General features: G+C 38.7%; 1 protein-coding gene across 6 annotated transcripts in view; it reads right to left on the reverse strand.

Annotated features, from left to right (window-relative positions):
* The window catches only part of unk (RING finger protein unk), a 337,167-nt gene that overhangs the window by 114,919 nt on the left and 195,437 nt on the right, over nt 1-26,811 (reverse strand). For all 6 annotated transcript variants that reach the window (XR_010861738.2, XM_067158929.2, XM_067158953.2 and 3 more), the window contains one exon: nt 13,026-13,148. Coding sequence is in view for 5 of the 6 variants with exons in the window: in XM_067158929.2 (XP_067015030.1) it covers nt 13,026-13,148 (123 nt within the window). In the remaining variant the exon portion in view is untranslated. The remainder of the gene's footprint in view (nt 1-13,025; nt 13,149-26,811) is intronic.

Raw genomic sequence — 26,811 nt, forward strand, 5'->3', positions numbered from 1 at the left:
TACTTAAAGAACAGATACTGAATGTAGGGTTATATGTCGTATTTATAATGAGTTGAGTATTGAGAAAGGAATACTGCACGAAATAAACGTCATGTCCCAATAGTATTAAATAATATAGAGGAGATTATACGTGCTATATGGATGTTGAGGAAGTCAAGAATGTGTTAAGTGAAGGTTATAAATGATATTATAGAGATGTTTGATAAGATTTAAATATAATATTGTGCGTCATGGTAAGTAATGAGACATGTGTATAATGAATAGACGACATATATGGATGGAATTAGTGCAGTTAAATGATGCAATTACTGAAAGGGAACATACCCCAGGGATGACTTATAGCAAGGTATGGATGGCTAAAATACGTATTTAGTTGAGAGTTGAAAGTGATTTGGCAGTAGTTATAACTGATGATAGATAGATTTGTGTATTTTGTGTCGTATTCTCAGTGAATATAGATTGCGTGGGAGGCAAGATTATATACGTAGCCGACATAATAGCACAATACCAAGAGATCATATTACAAATACTTGTTGAATTTCTTGCACACATAGTATATGTAAAAGAAGCTTATCGGCTGAGCGCATATTGAACCATAATACGTCGATTGAGGAATTATATAGGTTGAGTAGGGAAATAGAATATTTTATATGTTGAGTATCGTTTATATTTTTAAATTGAAACACTATAAGAGTAAATAATAGACTAGGAGCCGTAACTTAAATGGCAGTAGGACCAAGTATCTTAGCACGTCAGTCGATTCCTTGTTTTCTTTATCCTATTCGACAGCAATGAATTCAGATTATTATGATTAATTTCTTTTTAAACGTTATAAAATGTATTAATTATGTGGAGGAATCCTGAATTTCATCAATGTTGAAATAATTGTGCTATATTTGTACACACAAGTGAATAACTTAGTTTTTCAAGGATGATTAAGAAAGACTTTGCTTCACTTCAGAAATATTTATTATAATATCATGAACTCAATAAGCCAGCGTTGACTTAAATTTTAATTCCTACAGAAGAATATTTGTTTTTGAGGTAATAATTATGAGTTCATGATGATATTTAGGCCAATTCTCATTTCTTTCGAGATTTTGTCAATTTAATAAATATGTTACTTAATTATTTTATATAATTCAATGAGTCATCATTTGTAGTGATAGATAGTAGTCAGACTTGGCATGTAAAGGTAGTTCTTAAGTGAATTGCATTATAAGATGATGGTCGAAGTTGAAGTTGTGAATTTTGCGATTAGATGAAAACGTTCTGTGATTAAAGTCGCGAAAGGTGCGGATATCTTTCTCAGAATCCACGTAAAATTGCATTTACGGAAAAATCAAACATTTTTCTTATTCGAGGATACCCTCAGATGAAATCTGACTAGCTGGAGTAATAACTGTGGTTCACCTATACTAGGAAGGGTGCAGTACTACATTGTTGATCTAACAGTTCAAAGTTCCAGAGCTAGAATGATCAGGTTGCAGACAGCCGCGAACACTCCTCCTATGTCATTATTCCATTTAAGATGATGCTTGTTGTTTAAAGGGAACTAACATCTATATCATCGGCCCCTAATTGTACAAAAGCGTGACAAAATGTAATGACAATTTAAAAGTCCAAAATCATCCACTGACCATATTTCAAAACGTGATGACGAAGAATGAATGGATGGATATATTTTTAAAACAATCATTGGATCTGAGCCACAATGCCCCACATTCTTAGAAACTAGTGGTAATCAATAGTATTACTGACCAAGGGACTGCTTCTAGAGCACAATCCTGAATCGATGATAGTTGTAGCCTAAAGGAGTCCAAAATCCAGGTCATTGGTCCCTCATAATGGTACTTATCGCTAGGAAAATAGAACCATGGTATTTGTTATGTTGCGGTACTAATCAAAAGTAGCGTAGACTCGCGGTATTCCACATATTATGGTACCACTCACAGGTAATGTAATGCGCACATGTAAATCGGACCAATGGTGTTTCTCACATTGCAGCACCATTTACAGGCAACGCAAACCTATGGTGTTCCTCACATAGGTGTTCCTAATCACAGGGACTCAATACTATCCCGTGGTGTTCCTCACGCAGTGGGTACTGATCATAGGCAAGGCAGACCCAGGATGTCACTCAGAGTGGTACTATTCACAGGTACTGTAAAACTCACCCTGATTCACACACTGTCGCTACTAATCACAAACCTATTGTGTACCTAACATAGTGGTACTACGCGCAAGTAAAAGTGACCCATGGTGTTCTCCACGTGGTGGTACTAATTATAAGTAGTCACATGGTTATAATTCAAACATCCCTAGGTCGCCCCTTTTAGTCACCTCTTACGACAGGCAGGGGATACCGTGGGTGTATTCTTCATCTGCATCCCCCACCCACAGGGGGCAAGAGGGTTGTGTGTTTGGTCCACGAGAGCTATTTTATTTTGCTCAAGTCTGCCGGCAAGCCAGTTCGGACCCCCCTATCCACCATCAGGAACATGCCACGTGGGAGTATCACTTTTCCCTCTGCTACGCCAGCGTAGTAGGTTCACGGTTATTTCATTTAAGTGTGCACACTGCTCATTCCAATCACTGGCTCAGAGTAGGCATCAAATAGCTAGACTACTATGATGATCCAGTGTGTTACGTACCAGTAGTATCAGAAAATGTATGAACCAGAGGAATGGTATGCTAAAGAAGAGAGAGATCTAACTCCCCAGCTACTTCCCGCCAATATTCAGGCAGGCTGTTATACTAGGTACGGAGCAGTAATTCCATCTATCGGAGATAAATGGCAGCAGAATACACAAAGCACGTCACAACAAACAATGGTCAATTTAATGTTGTTTTGATCGATATTAAGAGCTGTCTATATTGCAGGCCTTCACATTATTTTCTTCCGACTCTGTGATATTAGAGCATCTAATGTAAAGCGAGTCCTCCTTTCTTTTATGACTCCTCTTGTGTTATTATTCAAGTGATCGTTCCTTTATGACTTTTCTCATTTATTATAGTTGGTATAAGACATGTAAATAATCAGAAATTGTACTCTCTATAACTTTTGTTATGTAGTACTATTCGATATGACCAATTAGATAGGTAATTATAAATTAAATTTTGGCATAGACTGTAGTTCCTTATTCCTCGACTTTACATACCGATTTTCATTAAATTCTGTTCAACCATTTTCTCGTACCTCGGCACTGATATGGACTTAACAACAAAAATCCAAATTCATGAATACAGTATCTCTGGTATCATAGCCAGTACGGTAAAAATGTATAAGACATATATGATAAGAAATTTAATAATCTTCTTCTTCTTCTCTCTTCCTACCGCTTTTCCCATGCGGGTGCAAACTGTGACGCAATTTGGATTTGGCCCTGTTTTACAGCCAGACGCCAACCCTATGTGGAGCGATCTAATCACTATTGCATGTTTCTGTGGTGGTTGGTAGTGTATTGTGTTGTGTGAATATGAAAAGGAAAGTGCTGGGACAAAAACAAACACCCAGTCCCAGGGCCAGACAAATTCATCAGAGGTTATTAAAATCGCCGACCTGGCCGGAAATCTAACCCGGGACCCTCTGAACCGAAGACCTCAATGCTGACCATTCAGCCAATGAGTCGGACATGATAGAAAATTTAATAATATATAACTTTATTTATGTAGTATTTATCAATGGGGCCAATAATAACATAAATACGTGAGAATTAAATTTTAGGCCTTCCCCTAAACTACCATTTCACTCAGCGTGAACACAATTATTTATGGCCTAGATTGTAGTGACTCATTCCCCGACTTTATATACTGATTTTCATTAATTTCTTTTCAGCCGTTTTCTCATGATGCGTGTACGTACGTACATATACACAGACATTACGGAAAATTAAAACGTGCATTTCTTCTTGTTACTGTGGTCACGACCGGTACAGAAGTATCATTCTTTTTAAATTCTGAGCAACGTACAGACACTCTTATTTTATTTATATTGAGATAAATTAAAATTAGTCAGAGTTGTCTCCAAATGGCTCCTAAAATTTCTAGAAGTCACTAGTCTTTATCATTGAAATTCTGTCACTAAATTACTAAAAAAAAAACTCCATATCTAGCGACTAGTCTCTAGAATTGACTAGACTGATGTGAACGAACACGAACATAGCACACGAGAACGAGAGACTGACGATCGATATACGCGTCGCAATATACAGGTTTCAATAAATATTGCACATTCGCGCACGTTTAATGTTCACACAAAAAAAAAAAGCTAAAATCGGGAGAAATAACAGAATACTGTAATTGGGAGGCAGGAAAAACTGTTGAAAATCGGGAGTCTAAATCGGGACAGTTGGCAGGTTTGTAGATGCAAGGAAATTTTCTAATCACACAGGACTCCAGTAATTTTGAGCCATTTTATCCATGCGGCACAGACTCTTGTCTTGACATCAGGCATCGTACTGCAGTCTGAGGTGATGCATGACCCAAGGTATTTGAACTGGGGTCACTTTATTAAGTTGAACCCCACCCAAAGTGATCATGCTATCAGTTCTGTCACCGCATTCCAGGTACTCTGACTTCTTCAGATTTAATTTCATCCCAAATTCTTCAAAACGCATCTTCTACTCTAGTACACTCTGTTCGAGGCCCTCATGTGTCTCGTTAGTCAACATGACATTGTCCGCATATAATAATGTTCATGGATGCCTGGTCTGGGTGTCATTTGTGATGGTGTTCATGCAGAGTATGAAGAGCAATGGAGGCTGATCCTTGATGGGCACCCACATTGATTTGGAAGGTATCGGACATTCCCACTGCACACCGTACTGAACTTGTGGTCTTTCGATACAGAAGTTTCACTCAGTTGACATAGGCTTCAGGTACACTGTGTAGTCTCATTGCCAGCTAAATGAGATCATATGGTACTCTGTCGAACACCTTTTCCAAATCAAGAAAGGCCAAGTGAACTGTCTTCCTTTTCTCATGGTGTCTTTCCATCAATAGACGAAGTGCATGGATGGAGTCTGTTGTTCCGCTGTTCTTAACAAAGCCACACTGGTTAGATGAAAAGTGATGATGTTTCGTAATGTTGTATCAAGAACACATTTAAAAATTTTCATAGTATGGCATAAGAGGCAGATTGGCCTATAATTTGAGCAAGCCTGTATACCTCCTTTTCCTTTCCAAATTGAAATTGTGATACTGGTCTTCCAGGCCTCTGGTACTGTATCCTCTATAATAATCTTGCTGAAAAAGTCAGTAAGCCATACTACATCTTGTTCTTCCAGAAGATTTCATACTCTGGCTGGGATATCACCACAATGCCGTTTCATTCATCTGCTTCATTGGGATGCAAAAATCTCCCCATCGTGGCTAGGTCACATGGGTTCATAGGGGAAGAACACTAAGTGACTACTCAATAAACTTATTAATCAGAGCACATATGTAATGAATCCAATATGACAGCTCAACAATTCATTCACCTGCTTAACTAGCTTACATTCACAATACCACAGATTGAATTACCAAAGTCCTCCGCAAGCACAATATAGAAACCAAGTTTGGCACTGTCACTAAAACTGCTCACAGTTTAGGTAAAAGCAGGGACAAATTGTCCCCACTATTACACCCTGGGGTGTACAAAATTCCCTGTACTTGCGGCAAGGTATAAGTTGGCCAAAATTGTTGGTCCATTGGTATTCGTATCAATGAACACCATCAAAACATCCGTTTCAACAAACCAGACAAGTCAGCAATAACTGAGCATGCCCTATCGGCTGGTCATGTCGTCGTGTTCCAAGATGTTTGAACTCTTACCCACACTAAACACTACAGGTCTAGGATTATATGGGAAGCTGTGGAAATGCATAAAAATCCAAACAATTTCAACAGGGACACTGGCTATTAATTAAGTTGCCAGCCATTAAGGATTAATGTAGGTAGTTCTCTTCCCTGTCATTTCACTATTTTTAAATTCATCTTCCCTCATCACCAGATGATTTATTCCAGGATATGATGTGTTAAGTGTCATACCTTCATATGTGTGTACGCCTGTTATCTCACCCCTCCCCCCACCTGACTGACTCGTACATATCATGCTCTGTTTTTTTCTACACACTTTTTTTCCTTTCTTCAGCTCTATTATATTTTTCACAGGACGAGTTGGCCGTGCAGTTAGGGGCGTGCAGCTGTGAGCTTGCATCTGGGAGATAGTGGGTTTGAGCCCCACTGTCAGCAGCCCCAATGATGGTTTTCCGTGGTTTCCTATTTTCACACCCGGCAAATGCTGGGACTGTACCTTAATTAAGGCCACGGCCAATTCCTTCCCACTCCTAGGCCCTTCCTAACCCATTGTCACCGTAAGACCTATCTGTGTTGGTGAGACGTAAAACAAGTTGTAAAATTCCATTTTTCTATCCTGTGAATCTTTCATTGTACTTTATTTTAACATTTTTATTTCTATTTATTTGGGCTACCACTTTCTTCCTCCTCTGCGAACCATGTGACCTTGCTGCGGTGGCGAGGCTTGCGTGTCCCAATGATGTAGATAGCAGAGCGCAAGGTGCAACCGTATCGGAGGGGTATCTGTGGAAAGACCAGACTAACAAATGGTTCATCGAAAGGGGGGTAGCAGCCTTTCCGTAGTTGCAAGGGCGGCAGTCTAGATGATTGACCGATACGGTCTTGTAATAATACTCAACATGGCTTATGTGTGTTGATACTGCTACACGGCTGAAAGCAACGGCAAACTACAGCCGTAACTACCTCCCGAGGACATGCAGCTCTCTCTGTATGAATGATGTACTGATGATGGCTTCCTCCCGGGTAAAATATTCCGGAGGTAAACTAGTCCCCCATTCGGATCTCCGGGTGGGGACTACACGAGAGGGGGCGATCATCAGGAAGATGGATACTGACATTCTGTGAGTCGGAGCGTGGAATGTTAGAAGTTTGAATCGTTGTGGTAGGTTAGAGAATCTGAAAAGGGAGATGGATAGGCTAAAGTTAGATGTAGTTGGTATAAGTGAAGTACGTTGGCAGGAAGAACAAGATTTTTGGTCAGGCGACTACCGAATTATCAACACAAAATCAAACAGGGGAAATGCGGGAGTTGGTTTAATAATGAATAAGAAAATAGGGTAGCGGGCAAGCTACTACAACCAGCATAGTAAAAGAATTATTGTCGTCAAGATAGACACCTCACCAATGCCCACCACAATAGTGCAGGTCAATATGCCTACTAGTTCAGCGGATGATGAAGAAATCGAAAGAATATATGAGGAGATAGAAGATTTAATACAATATGTAAAAGGTGACGAGAATCTAATTGTGATGGGAGACTGGAATGCAGTGGTAGGCCAAGGAAGAGAAGGTAGTACAGTAGGAGAATTTGGATTGGGACAAAGAAACGAAAGAGGAAGTCGGCTGGTTGAATTCTGCACTGATCATAATTTAGTCCTAGCCAAATACTTGGTTCAAACACCACAAACGATGGCTGTATACGTGGACGAAACCTGGAGACAATGGAAGGTATCAAGTAGACTTCATTATGATTAGGCAGAGATTCAGAAACCAGATGTTGGATTGCAAAACTTTCCCAGGAGCAGACGTGGACTCTGACCACAACTTGTTGGTCATGAAATGCCATCTGAAGTTGAAAAAATTGAAGAAAGGAAAGAATGCAAAAAGATGGGATCTGGACAGGTTGAAAGAAAAGAGTGTGAGGGATTGTTTCAAGGAACATGTTGCACAAGGACTAAATGAAAAGGCTGAAGGAAACACTATAGAGGAAGAGTGGAGAGTCATGAAAAATGAAGTCAGTAGGGCTGCTGAAGTAATGTTAGGTAGGAAGAAAAGATCAACTAAGAATCAGTGGATAACTCAGGAGATACTAGACCTGATTGATGAACGACGAAAATACAAGAATGCTAGAAATGAAGAGGGCAGAAAAGAATACAGGCGATTAAAGAATCAAGTGGATAGAAAGTGCAAGATAGCTAAGGAAGAATGGCTGAAGGAGAAGTGCAAGGATGCCGAAGGCTGTATGGTCCTGGGAAAGGTAGATGCTGAATACAGGAAAATCAAGGAAACCTTTGGAGAAAGGAAATTATGTAGGTGTATGAATATTAAGATCTCAGATGGAAAGCCACTTCTAGGGAAAGAAGACAAAGCAGAAAGATGGCAGGAGCATATCCAACAGTTGTATCAAGGTAAAGATGTAGATAATTTGGTTCTGGAACATGAAGGGGCTGTTGACGCTGATGAAATGGGAGTCCCAATTTTGAGGTCAGAGTTTGACAGAGCTGTGAGTGACCTAAATAGGAACAAGGCACCTGGAATTGATGACATTCCCTCTGAATTACTGATTGCCTTAGGAGAAACCAGCATGGCAAAGTTATTTCATTTTGTGTGCAAGATGTATGAGACAGGAGAAGTCCCATCCGATTTTCGGCAGAATGTTCTTATAACTATTCCCAAGAAAGCCGGTGTTGACAGGTGTGAAAACGACTGCACCGTTAGTTTAGTATCTCATGCCTGCAAAATTTTAACACGTATTATTTACAGAAGAATGGAAAAACAAGGTGAAGCTGGTTGGGAGATCAATTTGGCTTCAGAAGAAATGTAGGAACACGTGAAGCAATCCTGACTTTATGTCTGATTTTAGAGGATCGAATCAAGAAGGACAAGCCCACGGACATGGCATTCGTAGATCTAGAAAAGGCATTCGATGATTCTGAAGGTGATAGGGATCAGACACCGAGAACGAAGAATTATCTACAATCTGTATAAAAATCAGTCTGCAGTGATAAGAATCAAGGGCTTTGAAAAAGAAGCAGCAATCCAGAAAGGAGTGAGGCAAGGCTGTAGTTTGTCCCCTCTCCTTTTCACTGTTTACATAGAACAGGCAGTAAAGGTAATCAAAGAGGAATTTGGAAAGGGAATCACAGTCCAAGGAGAGGAAATCAAAACCTTGAGATTTGCCGATGATATTGTTATTTTATCTGAGACTGCAGAAGATCTCGAGAATTTGCTGAATGGTATGGATGAAGTCTTGAGTAAGGAGTACAAGATGAAAATAAATAAGTCCAAAACAAAAGTAATGGAGTGCAGTCGAACGAAGGCATGTGATGTAGGAAATATTAGATTAGGAAATGAAGTCTTAAAGGAAGTAGATGAATATTGTTACTTGGGTAGTAAAATAACTAACGATGGCAGAAGTAAGGACATAAAATGCAGACTAGCACAAGTAAGGAAGAGCTTTCTTAAGAAAAGAAATTTGCTCACTTCAAACATTGATATCGGAATTAGAAAGATGTTTTTGAAGACTTTTGTGTTGAGCGTGGCATTGTATGGAAGTGAAACATGGACGATAACTAGCTCAGAAAGAAAGAGAATAGAAGCTTTTGAAATGTGGTGTTACAGAAGAATGCTGAAGGTAAGATGGATAGATCGAATCACGAATGAAGTGATACTGAATCGAATTGGTGAGAGGAGATCAATTTGGCTAAATTTGACAAGAAGAAGAGATAGAATGATAGGACACATCTTAAGACACCCAGGACTTGTTCACTTGGTTTTTGAAGGAAGTGTAGGTGGTAAGAACAGTAGGGGTAGACCAAGGTTTGAATATGACAAGCAGATTAGAGCAGATGTAGGATGCAATAGTTACGTAGAAATGAAAAGGTTAGCACAGGATAGGGTGGCATGGAGGGCTGCATCAAACCAGTCTGTGGACTGATGACTCAAACACACACACCACTTTCGTCCCTGATGCGGCTGATGAACTTGCTGTTACTTTGCAATGCCCATACAGTATAACAAGAAACATCTTAACTAGAGTTTAAATGGTGCCGTAAGCTCCCACTTGGAAGACATGCATACAGTGAGCCATCTGGTGGCGTGAGATCACCACTTACTATAGACCAAGGGTAAAGCCTTCTTAAATTCAAACCTTCATTACTGGAGCAGTCTTCCTCGTGATCAATCAAGATTTTCTTCTGAAGATGAGGAGCATAGTTCAATCCAAAATGTGAAGACTTTAACCTTGTTTTCTTGACGCAACAAACGCTCAAAAGCTTAATGTCACGTCTACAATATTACAGGCCGTGAAAGCATCAATATGTCCTCTTCCAAGTTACATGTTATGATATTATAATAGTTTGGGATTTTGTCCTACACTTTTGATACTAAGCTACTTTGTACGGCTACTTGTGAGGTTAGCCACTGAGATATTTAATCTCTTCTGCTTGTACTTATTTGAGATTAAATACCTCCCAGGTTTATAAATTTATGGATGCTTTTACTGTGGACCAAAAAATTAGGCGTAACACTATGCTTTACCAAAGACTGGAATATATCAATGAATCGTTCCCCTTGTATTAAATTGTTATTTGAGAACTGATATTATACTGATTCTAAGTTTCCTGCTTGATAAGGACAGCCGAACACTGGAAGAGATGAAACAGCTTGTGGCTAGTCATTTTTGTCAAGGACTGACTCAAGGATGAAGTTAACATGGTTTGTTATGGATTAGCCGTACAATGGCCGAGGCACTCATCTCTGGCTGTCAGAGATTATTTGAGACAAAACTGTGAAAAAACCTGGAATTAGATCTCTTCTTGTGGGTGCGAGAGAAATTTCACTTTATGCATGCGCGATGTAGGCATCTCGATTGCTGCAATACATCGTCAGTCTAGTCAAGTGATCTTCAAGTCAACATAGTTGTAAAAGTTATGTTCAATTTGTGTTTTCTGTGATTTTATTTATAAATTTTAAACATATGGTAAAGACACTTACTTAGAAAGTAATTAATAGCCTCTCTGCATCTGAAACACCCCTCTATAGTTCATATTTTGTCTCAATTTTTCCAGCAATTAGCCCCAGTAAATAGTCAGAATTATTTATACTAATTTGCATAAAATTGAAGAATTTCTTGTCCTCTTGTAGTTCTGTTAATGGGATGTACCCAAAACTTTTGACAAACTGTCCAAAACACAGGAGATAGTAATATAAAATAACAGCCACTTCTTCGTCGCACGCCATATCGACTCACAATGCCAATAAAAAGTAGGAATGTTACAAACCGTCCAAGACAGTCTGAAGCAAAAGATTTCATCACAATAATAATTATTAAATTAATGTTGTATGATCGACCTTTTCCAATACTATATTCATCATCATCATCATCATCATCATCATCAATGTCCCACTCCAGTCGCCCGGGTATGGTTAACAAGCGTCCTCCACTCCTTTCTGTCCTTCCACTTTTCCTGCTCTATTACTTCGCCACATCCAATCCAGTTTCTCTAATTTCCTTTCAAATCTGATCCATCCACCTTCTTCTCGGTCTTCTACTGGTCTCTTTGCCTTAATTTCTCTTTCCAATTCCCTTCTTGCTAGCTGTTCCTTTCCCATTCTTTTTACATGTCCGAACCATCTCAGTCTTGCTTGCTGTATGTTCTGTACTAACGGTTTTATATTTAGCTCTTCTTTGATTTTAATATTTTGAATTATAATCTCTTCTTGTCTTTCTAACCAATGTTCTTAAAAATTTCATTTCTACAGCTTGGATCTTACCCCTTTCTCTTATTAGTTACCAGTGTTTCTAGTCCATATGTTACAACTGGTATGAAACACTGTTTATATAATGTTAATTTCGTTCTCTTGGGTACTTTTGTCATCCCATAAAAGCTGTCTGACTTGATGATAAAATGTTGTACCTTTACTTATTCTGTTATTAATTTCGGGGTTGATTTCATTACTTCCATTAATAATGCTACCCAGATATGTAAACTGTACTACATCTATGTTCACTTGGCTACTCTTTTTCTCTTTTACTAATTACCATTCCAAACTCCTTCAGATTTTCATTCCAAATGTCCAGTCTCCTTTGTACATCCTTTTCACTCTTTCCCCAAATCACCACATCATTTGCAAATACCAAAGCATTCACTTCATCACTACTGATACTCTGTTTTCCATGTTTTATGATTTCATCCATCAATATAATAAATAATAATGGCAACAGTGCAACTTCCTTGCTTGAGACTTTTTTTTTTAAATAAAATGTTTCAGAGTCACCACTCCCCACTTGTACACTGCTTTTACTCTCATGATACAAAATTTTTATCTTGTTAATTAATGATTTTGGTACATTCCTTTTTAGTAGGCATTCCCATACGTTGTCTCTTAACTGTATCATAAGCTTTTTCCAAATCCTAAAATACGAAGATGATTTCCTTGCTCCTTTCCCGATGTTTTTCCATTATCGTTTGCACTGTAAATATCAAGTCTATTGTTGATCTATTCGGTCTTATTATAAGTGATCCCTTATGACTTAAGGGTTCCACTTATGTATAAGTGCTGACTATGAATTCGGCCCTTTGTCTCATTACCAAAAATTGATGCCTGCCTGGCCATCAGATTATATAGATGTTGATTCCCATGAGTCTTAGTGGGTATGCTATTTACCAACTGATGAGTCCAACTTAGCACACTGGGGCGAAATGCTGGCAACCAGGGATGAGTTAGTTGGAATATTTATAATGTCCAATAATGGACCATATATATTGGTATTATAAATTTACTCATTCGGGACAAATATTTCAGGTTCCCTACGGGAATCAACATCTATATAATCATCACATGCACAATTGTTAACAGTTGTTATATTTTCCAAATCGAAGGGAGGCAATAAAGCAATAGAACACTCTGTAGTACAGTAAATGCTCAACACAGGGAAAACACTTCTTAGTGATAAGATATTTTGTTACATAATAAAATGTAGGTAAGAAGGGGCCATGCATTCTGTTACTAACTAATGCAGCCAATAAAGACACACTTACCAATGATAAACATGCGTTACTTCATTCTAAATTATGTTTAAACTTGAAAATTATAAGTAAATTGAAGTAGTAGCTAGCATATTCCCCCCACCCCCCGATTTGACTGTATACTTATAAACTTTAACAAAACTGTATTTAGGTAGATGGCTTCTGTAGCAATATATTTTCAATTACACTTACCTGAACTTGCTAAACCTGCTGATATTGAATTGCTAATCGTAGGAGATTCAGTTTCTAATTCTTTATCTAGTGTTACTGCTAAATTCAGAGGGTCATCTAACGATATATCTTCTAATGCATTTCCTAAAACAAAAGAAAGGTAAAAAATGAATATATTATAAGCTTTAACCAATTTCTTTAAAAATAAAAGTACAATCATTCCTTGCAATTAGACAAGAGCATCAATTTTCTAACGACTTCATTTACATGATATAAGCTGTATTTTCAAACATCCTAGTGTAGACTAATAAACATGGGTGCTTCTAAGATAAAATTCTAAAAGAATTTAATTGTATAAAGTCCATCTGTTCAATACACATTTGCCATTTGATAAAGGGTCTGTCTAAAAAGCTAAACAGGACATTTTTCGACGTAGTCTAGAGCTAAAATAACATAAAGAAGAAAGACATATACAAAAAACAGTGATATATAAAAAAACTTGAGATAAAATAAATTAACAAAATGCAATGTTAATGTTTAAAAAGTACCAAATTTCAATCTTAAAATACAATCAACAAATGCAATGGAAATCAGTGTTTAAAATGTACATAGCTTCACACTTGGACAAATTTAGATGTAAGTGTGGGTTCAACTGTATTTAATACAACTATTGATTGGCTGGAGGAAATACTTAAAAATTGTGAAGACTGTTAAAATGTTGTTCGATTTGTCATGCTTCTGGAAACAGAGTGAAGTTTTGAAAAATATGTTACGTTTCTTCATGGAGAATACAAGTATAGCTAAAATTTCCTCTTTCCTCCAGCCCTGTGCTTGTATAGATCAGGTTGGGTCGGTGTTGACCTCCACACTGACTGACAACCGTTCTGATGTTGTGCTGGGTGGGGGAAACGGCGGGTGAGGGGAGGGAGAGTGAGTGGAAGGATGGGAGGATGGATCAGTAATGCACGTTGTGACAGGCTTAATTGAACTTTGCTTAAGATCTTTCTTGATTATTATGTCAACCAGTATGTTCCGTTTTTTCTTGTATTTCGGTAAGATTATGGATGGGATTGGGTTTTTGATCGAGGTTTATATAAATATTTTCTAAAATGTTCAATAAAGTTCCCTTTTTCGTCATATGTAGGATATCTAGATTTTTATCTATGGAGGAGAATGAGCGATTGTGATCTTTCATGTGTTCACTCGTAGCGGAAAATCTTTTGTATTTAGCTGCATTCAAACGTTCTTTGTAGCGGATTTGAAAGTTTCTCCGAGTCTGTCCGATATAACTGGTGTTGCACTGGTTGCATGTCTACTTGCAGACCCCTGGTTGCAAACGTCTGATGGATTTGTTAAGTGTGTTTGTGTTATAGAAAAGTTCAGAAGTAGTGTTGTTAGTTCCTAAGACGGAAATGTACGTGAAAATAAAACAGTCAGAGGGAGAGACCATCAATGACTTATTTTAATAAAAATGTATAAATCAGTAAATAAAGTGTGATTAAAACGAACAAGCCACTAATACTAATATAGTTGGTCCGTTACTGGACATTATAAATTTTCCAGCTAACTCATTCCTGATTGTCAGAGTTTCGCCCCAGCGTGCCAAGTTGGGCTTATCAGTTGGTAAATAGCACACCTACCAAGATGCACGGCTAGTGCATACCGTGAAGGCCACTGCATAGGCTACTTAGAGCCACCGGCGGTGCCAATTCACTGTGAGAAACTTTGTCTCATTTTCAAAAATTTATGCCTGCCTGGCCATCAGATGATACAGATGTTGATTCCCATTGGGAACCTGAAATGTTTGTCCCGAATGAGTAAATTTATAATACCAATATAGTTGGTCCGTTATTGGACATTATACATTTTCCAGCTGACTCATTCCTGGTTGCCAACATTTTGCCCCAGTTTGCTAAGTTGAGCTCATTATAAATTTACTTATTCGGGACAAACATTTCAGGTTCCCTATAGGAATTAACATGTATCAAATAAGGCACTGTTTAATAAATATCTAACTGCTAAAACGGTGACCTTTCTACCTATCTAGGGTGATAGTTAATGTCAAGAACAGGAACAGTGCTATATTTTCAATTGGATCATTAGAAAATACTGAGAACGATCTGTATTAACTAGAGCTCATGAGCAGAGTAGAAATAGCAAGGCATAAATACTGCAAACCACAGCTGATGTATGAATAAACACAGTGAATTGGGAGTTGTAAAAAAACACCTTTTGTTATTTAACGTGTATAATATCATTTGATATAGCGTGCTCTTTTGTGGTAATATTTGATTCACTTCTGGGTATGAAATTAATAATGTTATTTGCTTTACATCCCACTAATACTTTTACAGTTTTCGGAGACTCCGAGGTGTCTGAATTTAGTCTCGCAGAGTTCTTTTATGTGCCAGCAAATCTACCGGTTGTGTAAAGGAATTAAAGGAAAGTGGCGGGGAAAATTGAGGCCCGGTGTAATTTTGTTGCATGATAATGCAACAACTCACATGGCCCACCAAAGATCCAAACTGCTGCAGCGATTCAAGTGGGAGGTATGGCAACATCTTCCATACAGTCCAGACTTAGCGTTATGCGGTTATCATGTGTTCGGTAAGCTGAAAAAGAATCTCTGTGAACAACAATTCCGAAATGATGAGATGAAAGCAGCTATCTCCAGGTAGTAACAGTGCTGGAGGGTATTTCTACACATCCATGATTGAAAAGTTGGTTGACCATTCCGAGAAATGTTTACAGTCACTTGGGGACTGTGTCGAAAAGTAAACTTACAAGGACTGTGTCGAAAAGTGAACTTACATGGTATGTTGTCATAGCCGTGTTGCCTATGTGTAGGTGGTTTCATAAATGACCATAACATGGGAGTGTAACTTACTTTTTGATTCCCCCTCGTAAATTCAAAATAACCTCCATTTAGCGACAAGGTACTTTATTAACAGGTTTATCAGAAAGATCGCTGCTCCTTTACCTTCTAGAAACAATTTCCTGTGTTATTTGTTGTTTCCGTGTTAGGTATGTTACATCTAGAAATTGAATGTTAGTGAAATTTACAAGCCAGATACTATGCAAGTGCCATTTCTTGGTGAATACTGTACAGGTTTATCCTGATTTGTGGGTCTCTAATGTGGTAGACTCTTTGATTTGAGCTGGAGGCCATTTTTTGTGCAGTTGGGTGTAGTCAGGTCTACTGACCAAGGTGAAGTAGCAACAACAGTGCCAATACAGAGGAACTTTGCTGACCTCATTTTAAATAGAAAGTACTTCCATTGTATTGTAATTGTACAATCCAGTGCAACCTAAACAAGGTTTCTGTTTTCTATTACTGTATTTTCCCAATGGTTGACAACAGTGTACTACACTTCTCTTATTCTTGGATTCCATGATTTCTATGCTTTGTCTGTCTGTCTGTCTGTCTGTCTGTCTCTTGAGCAGCACTGCTCTGTGCAATGGCTGTTTTAGATTAAAAGTTAATTTATTTGCCTACAACACAAAGAGAGATAATCTTGTAAATGTTTTGTCGGTGTAGGCTAGGCACTGGAATGTGAATTATTGAACAGAACAAATAGACTGGTTCTACTGCACCCAAAAAAACTGCAGGAGGAAAATGTAACTATGCCAACTGTTGCCTGCTTTCCTCTTATAACAAGAAAAATTAATCCCAGGCTTAACACTACTGACTTGCCTCATGAATTGGGTGACAGTAAAGTGAATCTGCATGTGAGACGTGTTTGCCATAGACTTCTAGCATGTAGAGGAAAATCCTGCGAATCTCCAAACAAACATCTTCTAACAGGAGAAATGTATGGGCATGTTGTCATCAAGATCGGACAACAGACTACTAGAGGGAGCCGCTTTGAAGTCTATAACATGTTTCCGGAGAGTATATATGTTTGATTGACAAGCATAGTTGGAAATTTGTATCAAAACGCATTAAGATGCGTGATTGTATTTTGTTGGCTTTAAAGTTATTTGATGTGATTCGTAATACGATCAACTGAACTCTTGGTAGTACATATGATTCACGTTAAACATCAGTGGGTTTCGCCTGGGCTGCACTGCGGTGCTATCTGGCCACATGCACGCTACTCCTTGTGTCGTCGTCTGTAGAGTTCGTTGTGTAACGACAATGATTTGAGAGTCTTTTGTTCTGGTCTGATCGTTGGACAAGAAACATCGGTGCTTGTTGCTGGAGGAAAGTTAAGGAAATTTAAGGAAAAGAAAAGAAGAGATGGTAAAAATGTATGAACCTGGTTGACTTAATCACCATCCGACGATACGCCGAGTTTTCTAAGTCTTTATTCCTACCTTATGGATATAAACTGGAAGTAACTAATTTAATTTTGTTGGTCCCGGGGATTGCACTCGTTATTATTATTATTATTATTATTATTATTATTATTATTATTAGCATATGATGTGTACATGACAATCAAAATATACAAACATAATACAAAATACACAAATATGCAGGTTGATGACAGCATCAGGACTTTACTTTTATATTTTAATATCCAAATTTTTAATCCATGTAATCACTTCTGGCGTTACTTCTAAAATTCCTCCACAGAACCAGAAAATGCACGTAGGGGGCACTCCTGAACTGTATGCTTGATAGACTGTGCTTGAGCACCACAGTCACAGCAGGGAGAATCTACCCATTCCCATAGATGTAAGGCTGCGCCAGTCCTCCCAACACAACACCGGATCCTGTTCAGGGTTGACCAAACAGCACGGGGCAAACTGAAGCCAGCCATTTTCATGCTGGGGTCGGAGATATCACATAAGCCACTGAGAGACGACATCCTCCACTCCTCTCTCCAGGCATTCCTGGGATTGAACTGAGGATATGACAGGTTCAAAGCTGTCTTCCATGCTGGTTTTCTTGATTTCAGCCTAGTTGTAGTGTGCTGCTTTATATCTTGGTGTATAGGAAGGGCCTCATTCTTCACTATTCTGCACCATAAGCTAGTAAGTGCTTGTTGTCTCCTTATATGAGAGGGAGAGATATTGCAAAGGACAGGTAACCATTGCATTGGAGTTGAGTTCAGCGTGCCGGATACAATATGCATAGCCTGGCGAAGTTGGATATCAATTAGATTGCAGTGAGAGCTATTTAACCATATTCTGGCACAATACTCAGCTGTAGAATACACCATGGCCAAGGCGGTAGTTGGCATCAGCTCCCCATGAAGTTCCAGCTAACTTGCTCAGCAGATTATTCCGGGTCTTAAGTTTGGCTGCTGTTTTTTCTATGCGACTTCGATATGTCAGTGATCTGTCTAATGTTACACCTAGGTATTCTGGTGTACTATTGTATTTCAAAAGTTGATTCCTGAACCAAATCCTAGGTTGATAAGTAGCATCTAAGTTGTTGAGATGGAATGCGGTTACTTCCGTCTTCGAAGGACTTGGCTGAAGTCTCCACTTCCTAACGTATTCATCCATCACCCATAGATCTTCAGACAGTATATCCTCAGCCTCCTGATTGTAGTTCTCTGTACTGTTAGGTTTGTATCATCGGCATAAATGAATTTCCGAGCTGTAGTTTCTGGAATATCATGGATGTACAAATTGAACAGTATAGCGGCTAAGACTGAACCCTGCAGTAAGCCATTGTTCAATTTATGAAATCTACTCCTGGAATTTTCAGAGAATACCTGAAATAATCGATTACTCAATACATTCTCAATGAGAGTAATCAACTTAAGACAAGGTACAATCTTGATGAGCTTCAGGAGGAGACCCTCTCTCCAGACAGTACCATAGGCTGCTGACAGATCAAGGAAGACAGAAACATTTTTTAAATTTCTTCTCAAAACCAATCTCCAGATATGATGTTAAGGCAAGGACTTGGTTACTACAGTCTCGCTTGGTGCAGAACCCAGCTTGCTTTATTGGGATCAGGTGTTCAATTGCAGGAGCTATCCTGTTCAGAATTAGCCTTTCCATTAGTTTATATGTAATGCACAGTAGCGAAATTGGCCTGTAGCTCTGGGGTAGAGAAGGGTCCTTTCCTGGCTTCAGTATCGAGATGATTTTGGTTCTCTTAAATACTGGGGGTACACGTCCAGAGTGCAGTATACTGCTAAAGAAGGACACCAGCCAGCGTACAGTTGCGGGGCCACAGTTCTTCAGTAGCTCTGGATGTACACCGTCAAATCCAGCTGCTTTACCATTCTGGAGGGAATTCAGGCCATGCTGTACTTCCTCTGGAGAAAATGGTCGAAAGTAGATGGTATGAGGTTCAGTTTCTTGTCTTAACCTCTTGAGCTCAGATCGAATTTTTCTGTTGTACTGCTTATCTTTCATGGGCCTGGATGAAGAGACAATGTAGTTGGCAATGTTCTCTAAATTTATAGATGATCGTTTTCTAGCTGGCTTGTTTGATGAGTCCAATTTTCGGGTAAGTGACCAAGCTTTCCGGCTTGAGTGAGTAAAGCTGAGCCTTTCATCAGTTTTGTTCCACTTTTCTTTCCTTCTACTGTCCAAGGATGCCAGCAGTTCAGTAGCTTTCTCATGACTGTTGTCTTGTTCGTACTCTTTGTATATATGGCTAGTTTCTTCATTCCACCCAGGTATGTAATCTTTACGGAATCCTCTCGGAATACTTCGCTTAGCAGCAGCTACGATTAGTCCCACAAAACGAACGCAATTCTCAGGAGATGGTTTTACCCATCTTATGTTAGCATCAGTGTACGAGTAGAACAGTTTCCAGTCAGCTTTCTGAAAATTCCACCGAACTTTAGGGGTTGATCTAATTATTGGAATTTGCAGACCGATTTTATAGATTTGGCTTCGTGGGAAATTGTTCAATACTTGCCTTTGGGTTTGTGAAGATTGGGTCATTAGTCCATAAGACATAAAACACCAGCCTGGAGAATAATCATGATCCCATCGTGCTGAATGGAATGTACCTTTGTCCTTGGCGTCATACACCAGTGTCAGGTAATTAATGTCTATCCATAGGAATAGTCTATCGCCATTCTCATCGCTATTCTTATAACTCCATAATGTATGATGGCTGTTAAAGTCACCTAGGATAACACTATTTTTGGTGGATTTTAGTGTGATAGGGTCTGGCCAATTAACCATTGGTGGTTTGTAAAGGTTCGTTATAGTAATATTTTGAACCTTGATAGATGTGGTGAAGATATTATGCATGGAGTCTGATGGCAGAACTTCATAATTGTCAATATCGTTCTTCATATAGATGGCGATGCCATATTTAGGGTGGTGAAGTCCGGTAGTTAAGTTTGTACCCAGGTATTTTCCCCCTGGTAATCCGTTGATGTTCATCTTCACAATGAGTTTCCTGTAGCACCAGAATATCAACAGAATGATCCAGAAGTATCTTGGATAGGTATTCACTTTTGGCTCTACAGATGGTTAATTGAGGGCCTAGTGTCCATGTGTAGGATGCTGCACCCTGAAAAGGGCTAACTCTGATTGTCACTGCTGTGAGGTCGACGAGGACAGTACGGCGGCATCTAGTCTCTGTTGCTCGCTTAGCACCACCCGGGGATCACGTGTAGGGCAATGCGAGGTTAAACCTATGAACGTGAGCAACTTCAACCCCCTGTACTCCAGTGATGACTTCAGATTGTTGATCTGGATCTTTTGTTCTTCTCGGACTGTCTACCTCAAAATCTCGTTATGTTGTTAAAACTGTTGGACTCTGGTGTTCACGCAATTGTGAAATCAAAATGTAAAAAATGTGAAAACCTACGTAAATCATGCACTAGTTTTAGGCATTACTTTTCAGGGCTCTCCTTGAATTAATTAATAGTCAAGTAACTTTTGGTTTCAATAACTTTTCATTTAAGAATTATCTTTAACTATGTAAACACTATCGAAAACGTATGTAAACCCAATGAGTTGAAAATTGTTTCTTGTGTCTACTAGGCTATTGTATGGCAGCCATGTTCCTTTCCTTGATCATGTCATCTGGTCGCCACGGGCTATGTTTCATAAACATTTAAAGGAGGGGGCATGTCTTCTGTTCACAGATGAACATTTGAGGTTCGACCATTCAGTAGTCGTTGGACTGTTACTGGTCATAGATATTAATTTTGACTTGAGTTGCCTGAATCTGTATATGATTCTGTTTTTAACTGCATTGATGTTTTAAAATTGTATTTCGTTTGAGAGCAATAACTTCTTAATCATATCTGAAGTTAATTTCATTCTGATATTGCATGATTTAAACTTGTCACGATTTTATTCTTGCATTTCTTAGGAGAACATTGGAAGGAAGTCGTGCAGAAACAATTCTCTACTCAATACTAACCTGAAGTATTTCTAAGCTACTTCATCCTATTTTAATTAATTGCTTATGCAAAAATGATGTAAAGTTTCATTTCAATTCAAAGTAATTATTCATTCATTTCTTGGGGGCATTAGTGTATGTAGGTATATTAACACTGATTTTACCTGAACTCAGACAGAATACTTCGTCGACCATTTCAATTTAGTTTTTAAAAGAATACTGAATAGTTGTTTAATGATTCATTTAAATTAAATTCTAATTAATTACAGTTTGTTTTAAATTACTCTATTTTTATTTCAGTCAGTAGTTTTTCTCAATTATTTAACTAATCCACCTGACCTCTGGGCCCAGTTTGTTTTTAATTCCTTCTCGCAACTTCTATTGGGACTGTTTTGGGTAAGTACCTTTCTCTCGTGATTTTGATTCTGTGAATGTCCCATGTCGTGCAATAACTATCGCTGGGGAATACCTTGGAGATAGGCGATAAGTCCAGACGCAATAAGCCAAGTGAAGAATGAGCCCATAAATTAATCACTTTTGCCTCTTAACTACTTTGAAAAGATGTTTCAGGGGTGTTTTACACATGAAGGTCTGGAAATCTTAGTCTCATTCTATGGCAAGAAGGAAAGTGACCAGCGTACTGAAATACTGGACAGGAGAGTTCTTTGCTAGCTGCAGAAAAGGTTTCCAAGCGATGACTGAATTTGCAAGGACATGGCTCCTGGCCACACTCAAAACAAAAGGGGAAGAAATTCTTCAACAATAACAATATTAATTTGCTAGGGATGCCAGAGAACTCCCCTGACATTACCCTTAGAAAACATGTGGGTGATCTGCAAAAGATGATGCTCAAAACTTGACTGATCCACAAAAATCACCATCATCATCATCATCATCATCATCTTGAACAAGCTCCAGTTTCCCGGATGCGGTGAATGAGCGCTCTCCATTTACTTCTGTCCATGTACATGTCGTCTTCCATAACCTGCTGCAAATTCCGACCTCTTCCAGCTAGATTATTTCTAATCTGATCGATCCATCTATTCCTTTGCCGACCTCTTGATCTTTTGCCTTAGAGTTCCTTCTCAAATCACGCTCTAGTTGTTCTTTGTGTGCCCATTCTTTTGATATGACCACACCACTTCAGCCTGGCTTCGACACACATCTCACTAAGGTTTTTTCTTCACTTGGAGAAGAAGGTGCATCTTGTCGTTTCTTACTTTGTCCCTCCTTGTTTTTTGGATCATAGTTCTTAAGAACTTCATTTCCACTGATTGTATTTTGCTGATATTTCTGTTGGTTTGGATGCAGATTTCTAGACTGTATGTGATAAGTGGTACAAAGAAGCTCCTATAGAGTATTAATTTTGATCTTAATGGAAATTGCTTATCTCAAACAGGTTTTCTCGCAAAATGATAAAACTGTGCTTCATTCTGTACTATACTAGTGATTTTGCAAAAGTTGGCTATCTGCTGTTACTACACTGCCAAGATAATGGAACTGATGTACTACTTCCCAATCTGATCCATCTAGAGTGATGTTAGTACCAATGACTAACAGGGACTTTCTTATCTTGGGACCGAATTGCTTGAATATAGCATATAGCATATTTCTGTTATTTAGCGCCTGATGTACTTCAGACTCACTATCACACCCCACATCAAAGGCAAAAGAGTTGTTGTTGAGTCTCTGAACTCTTTTCATTATTTCACCCATTACACTGATGAATAAAAGTGGCGATAGTGTGCTGCCTTGTTGCGCACCCTGGCTAGTCTCAAACCACTCTGAATATACATCCCATATTTGGACACAACTCTGGCGATGTTCATATAGCATTTTGACTTTATTAAAGCACATGGTATAAATCTATTCTCAAGGCGTTCGCAGATTTTTTGTCTCTGTAAACTGTCATAAGCCTTCTCAATATCTAGGAAAATAAAGATGATCTTTTCCTTTTCCTCAGTGCTTCTCCATGATCATCCCTACAGACAAGATCAGATCTGTTGTTGACCTATTCCTTCTAAAACTGTACTGCTCCTCTTCAAGCTGAGGTTTAATACTCACTCACTCCATAGGCTTCCGAGGGACGTGAAGTTCCCGTGTCAATCTCACAATCCTCTTCCATCCTTTTCGATCTTGAGCCTGCTCTTCCCAGTTTTGGAGGGTCCGGTATACCTGGTTGATCTCCTCCTTCCAGGTGCTTTGGAGTCTTCCTTAAGGTCTTTTACCATTAAGAGATCCCCTGTATAGATCTACTGGTGCTCTGTTATCCTGCATCCTCAGTACATGTCCAGCCCAGTGCAGTCTGTTGGATTCTATCACACCCATTACAGTGATGTTGTTGAGAGAGAGTGTAAATCTCATAATTAGATCTTTTCTGCCAGCTTTGAGAGATAGCATTGAAACATGGGCCAAATATTTTTTTATAAACTTTATTCTCATAGACTTGCAACTGCTGCTGCTCTTTCTTGGTTATACTCTATCTTTCGGAACCATACAGAAGTACTGGTCAAATGACTGTATTGTAGACAATCATTTTTGCATTCCTCGTTAAAAACTTGGAGCCTAATAAAGGGCTCATAGAGTAATATGCCTTATTTGCATTCTTAATTCTAGCTTGGTGTTCCTGTTATTTTCGGTTTTGCTCATTGATTAAAACACCAAGGAATTTTAACTCCTCTACTCTTTTAAATACATATTTCCCGATCTTCAAAGGCAATCTGTCAACCTCCTCAGGATTCAGTCTCTGTACAACCATGTAATGTGTCTTTTCATCATTTACCCGTAAGCCAATTTTTGCTGCTATTTTCTCTAGTTCCACAAATAACTGTCTAATTTCTAATTCATTGTGGCCAATAATAACAATATCATCTGCATATGCAAGGACATTATGTTGTCTCCCCAATATGATGCCAGCAGGTACAAGAGCAAATTTCTTGACAATCTTCTCTAGTGTAATGTTGAATAGAAGAAATAGTGCATACCCTTGTCTCAGACCAGTTTTATTCTGGAAGGAACTTTATTTTCTGCCCTTGAGCAAAACACAGCTAACATTACTATCCACACACAGTTTGCACATGTTAATTAATTTTATGGGAAAGCCCAACTCCATCATGACGCTTCACAGCCCTTCTCTATGGACTGAACCATATGCCTGGAAGAAATCTATAAAGAGGTAATGAACCAACTCCTTGTGTTCCCACACCTTATCATTAATAGTCTTCATTGCAAATATGTTGTCTGTAGTGGTTCTGTTACTACGAAAACAGTTCTGATAGTCCCCAATAACATTTTCAGCAAATGGTTTTAAACTCTGTAAAAGAATAAAAGACTCTTCGGCTAGTTTTTCTTCTTTCCAAATGGTGTTTAGGACTCTAAACAACCACCGCAAACCATGCACTCCAGCAGCCTTGATCATGTGAGTGATTAAGTCATCTATGCCTGTTGCCTTGGCTTTACTCATATTCTTTAGGGCAATTAACATTTCCATACGTATTACAGGAGGCTCCACAGTTTGAATATTTTGCCACGGTTTCCTGTTGTTTAATATTTAAATATTCACCATTATATAATTTTTCATGGCTTTGCTGGTGGGATCTAGTGTTTACAGTGCACCGTGTCTTCTGGTATGGGCTAGAGCAATTTTGTCACTTTCATTGATCTGTCTCAGCTTTATCCTTGGCTTTGACAAAATGAAAGTGACTGAGGTATGTGTGATGCTAGTAATGCCATTTCTTCTGCAGCCAGTCCCTGCTATGAATGGTGTGAAAATATTCCTCATAGGGTCAGTTGGTGCATGCATTTCAATGGGCTTGGCAGACTGATATGTAATAGCAACATCTGGCTCGGTGAGGAAAGCAACGGGAAACTGCCTCACTCCTCATTTCCCTATTACGCCTCTTCAGTGATGCCTAGGCCATCTATGACAGCTGATGGCAGAACTGTTGAGGATCCAACCAGCCTTCGGGCTGAGGACTAAACAACAATATACAATTTTTCAAAATACTGTCCCATCCCATCTCTTATCACCCTGTCATGCCAAGTCATGTTTCCATCTTCTTTATCCAGGGCCTTTATTCCTTCTTAGTTGCTTTTCTTGCTTCTCACCACTTGATATAATATAATAGCTTCTTGTTGTTCTTGCCATCCTCTTCTAGTTTCTGAGCAAATTTAGTCCAGGTTTTCTCTTTCACATTACAAATGATTTTTTTCACTTTAACCTCTTGAGAAATTCTCGGGTGGTGCGTGCTTGCCCGTAACGTGACACCCAATAAATTCTAGTTTAGCTGCAGTGTTCATTTCACGATCGCCCAATCATTTCTCGGGTAGTGTAATCTCTTTGGAAAATGTTTTCCAACATTCTCAACAGATGGTGGTAGGGTTTCCAGCTGTATTCATGAAGTCTCTGGCCTTAAATATGCCTTATCTTCTCTACTTTACATATACAATCTCTGGTCAGCTGACGAGGTAAACAGAAATGGCGAGCGCGAAACGGAAGAGATGTTTGAAGACAAAATAAGGAACTACATCGAAGATGAATCTCTAGGTGACATTAGTATTTCTGATAATAGTGATAACTAGGGCCCGGATTATTTTTAAATGCGCATATGCAAATGCATATTTTGAACGTTACTGAATATTCTTATGTGCGATCAGTTATCTAAGATTTCTGAACGAAATTAAAAATCTAATGAACTATGTATGGTGTATATCCCTTGGTAACATAAGAAGCATTCCCTGATCAAGGAAAGAGGTTTCATTCTCGCAATACAAGCAGGTAGACAGCAGCTATTTCCTTCTTTCTGACATTCCTTCCTCCTCCTCCTCCTTACAGTAGCTTCCCAAGGTGTGTTTAAAAAAATGTGTGTTCATCTGTTAACTTACTCTTCGTCTATTGCAATGTTTCACCAGAGTAAACTGAAAAATGCCTAAAGTCTTTGCCAGGAGAATGTTGCGAGCAGTCAGTACCAGTGTAGAACTGTTGCCCAGTTAAGTCCATCGACATACAACGATCATTGTTAGCGTATAAATTAATTCTGGCTAACAACAGAGAGTCACTGACTTCTGAAAACATTAAAAAGCTGTTGAAGCAGTACCAGTGTAGAACTGTTGCCCAGTTAAGTCCGTCGACGTACAACGATCATTATTAGCGTATAAATTAATTCTGGCTAACAACAGAGAGTCACTGACTTCTGAAAACATTAAAAAGCTGTTGAAACCTACCGCCATGCATCATTTTGCAAGGAATTATTTCACGTTTATCAATTTAACAGTGAGTTAAAATTAAATAATGCTTCTCGTGAGTGTATTTTGTTTTATTTTAGTGCATATTTACGACAATTTTAGTGCATACGTGCATGCATATTTTCAGATGTTTTAGTGCATATGAATCCGGGCCCTAGTGATAATTATATTGATTCTTCGGATGATGACCTTCTTAGTATTTCTAGTGAAAGTGATAAGATATTACATCAGAAGCTAAGGTGATGGTAGGAGATGTTGAATGTACATTTGTGTGGAAAAAGTGTA

This window comes from Anabrus simplex, chromosome 1 (genome assembly GCF_040414725.1).
Source record: "Anabrus simplex isolate iqAnaSimp1 chromosome 1, ASM4041472v1, whole genome shotgun sequence".
Taxonomy (NCBI): Eukaryota; Metazoa; Arthropoda; class Insecta; order Orthoptera; family Tettigoniidae; genus Anabrus; species Anabrus simplex.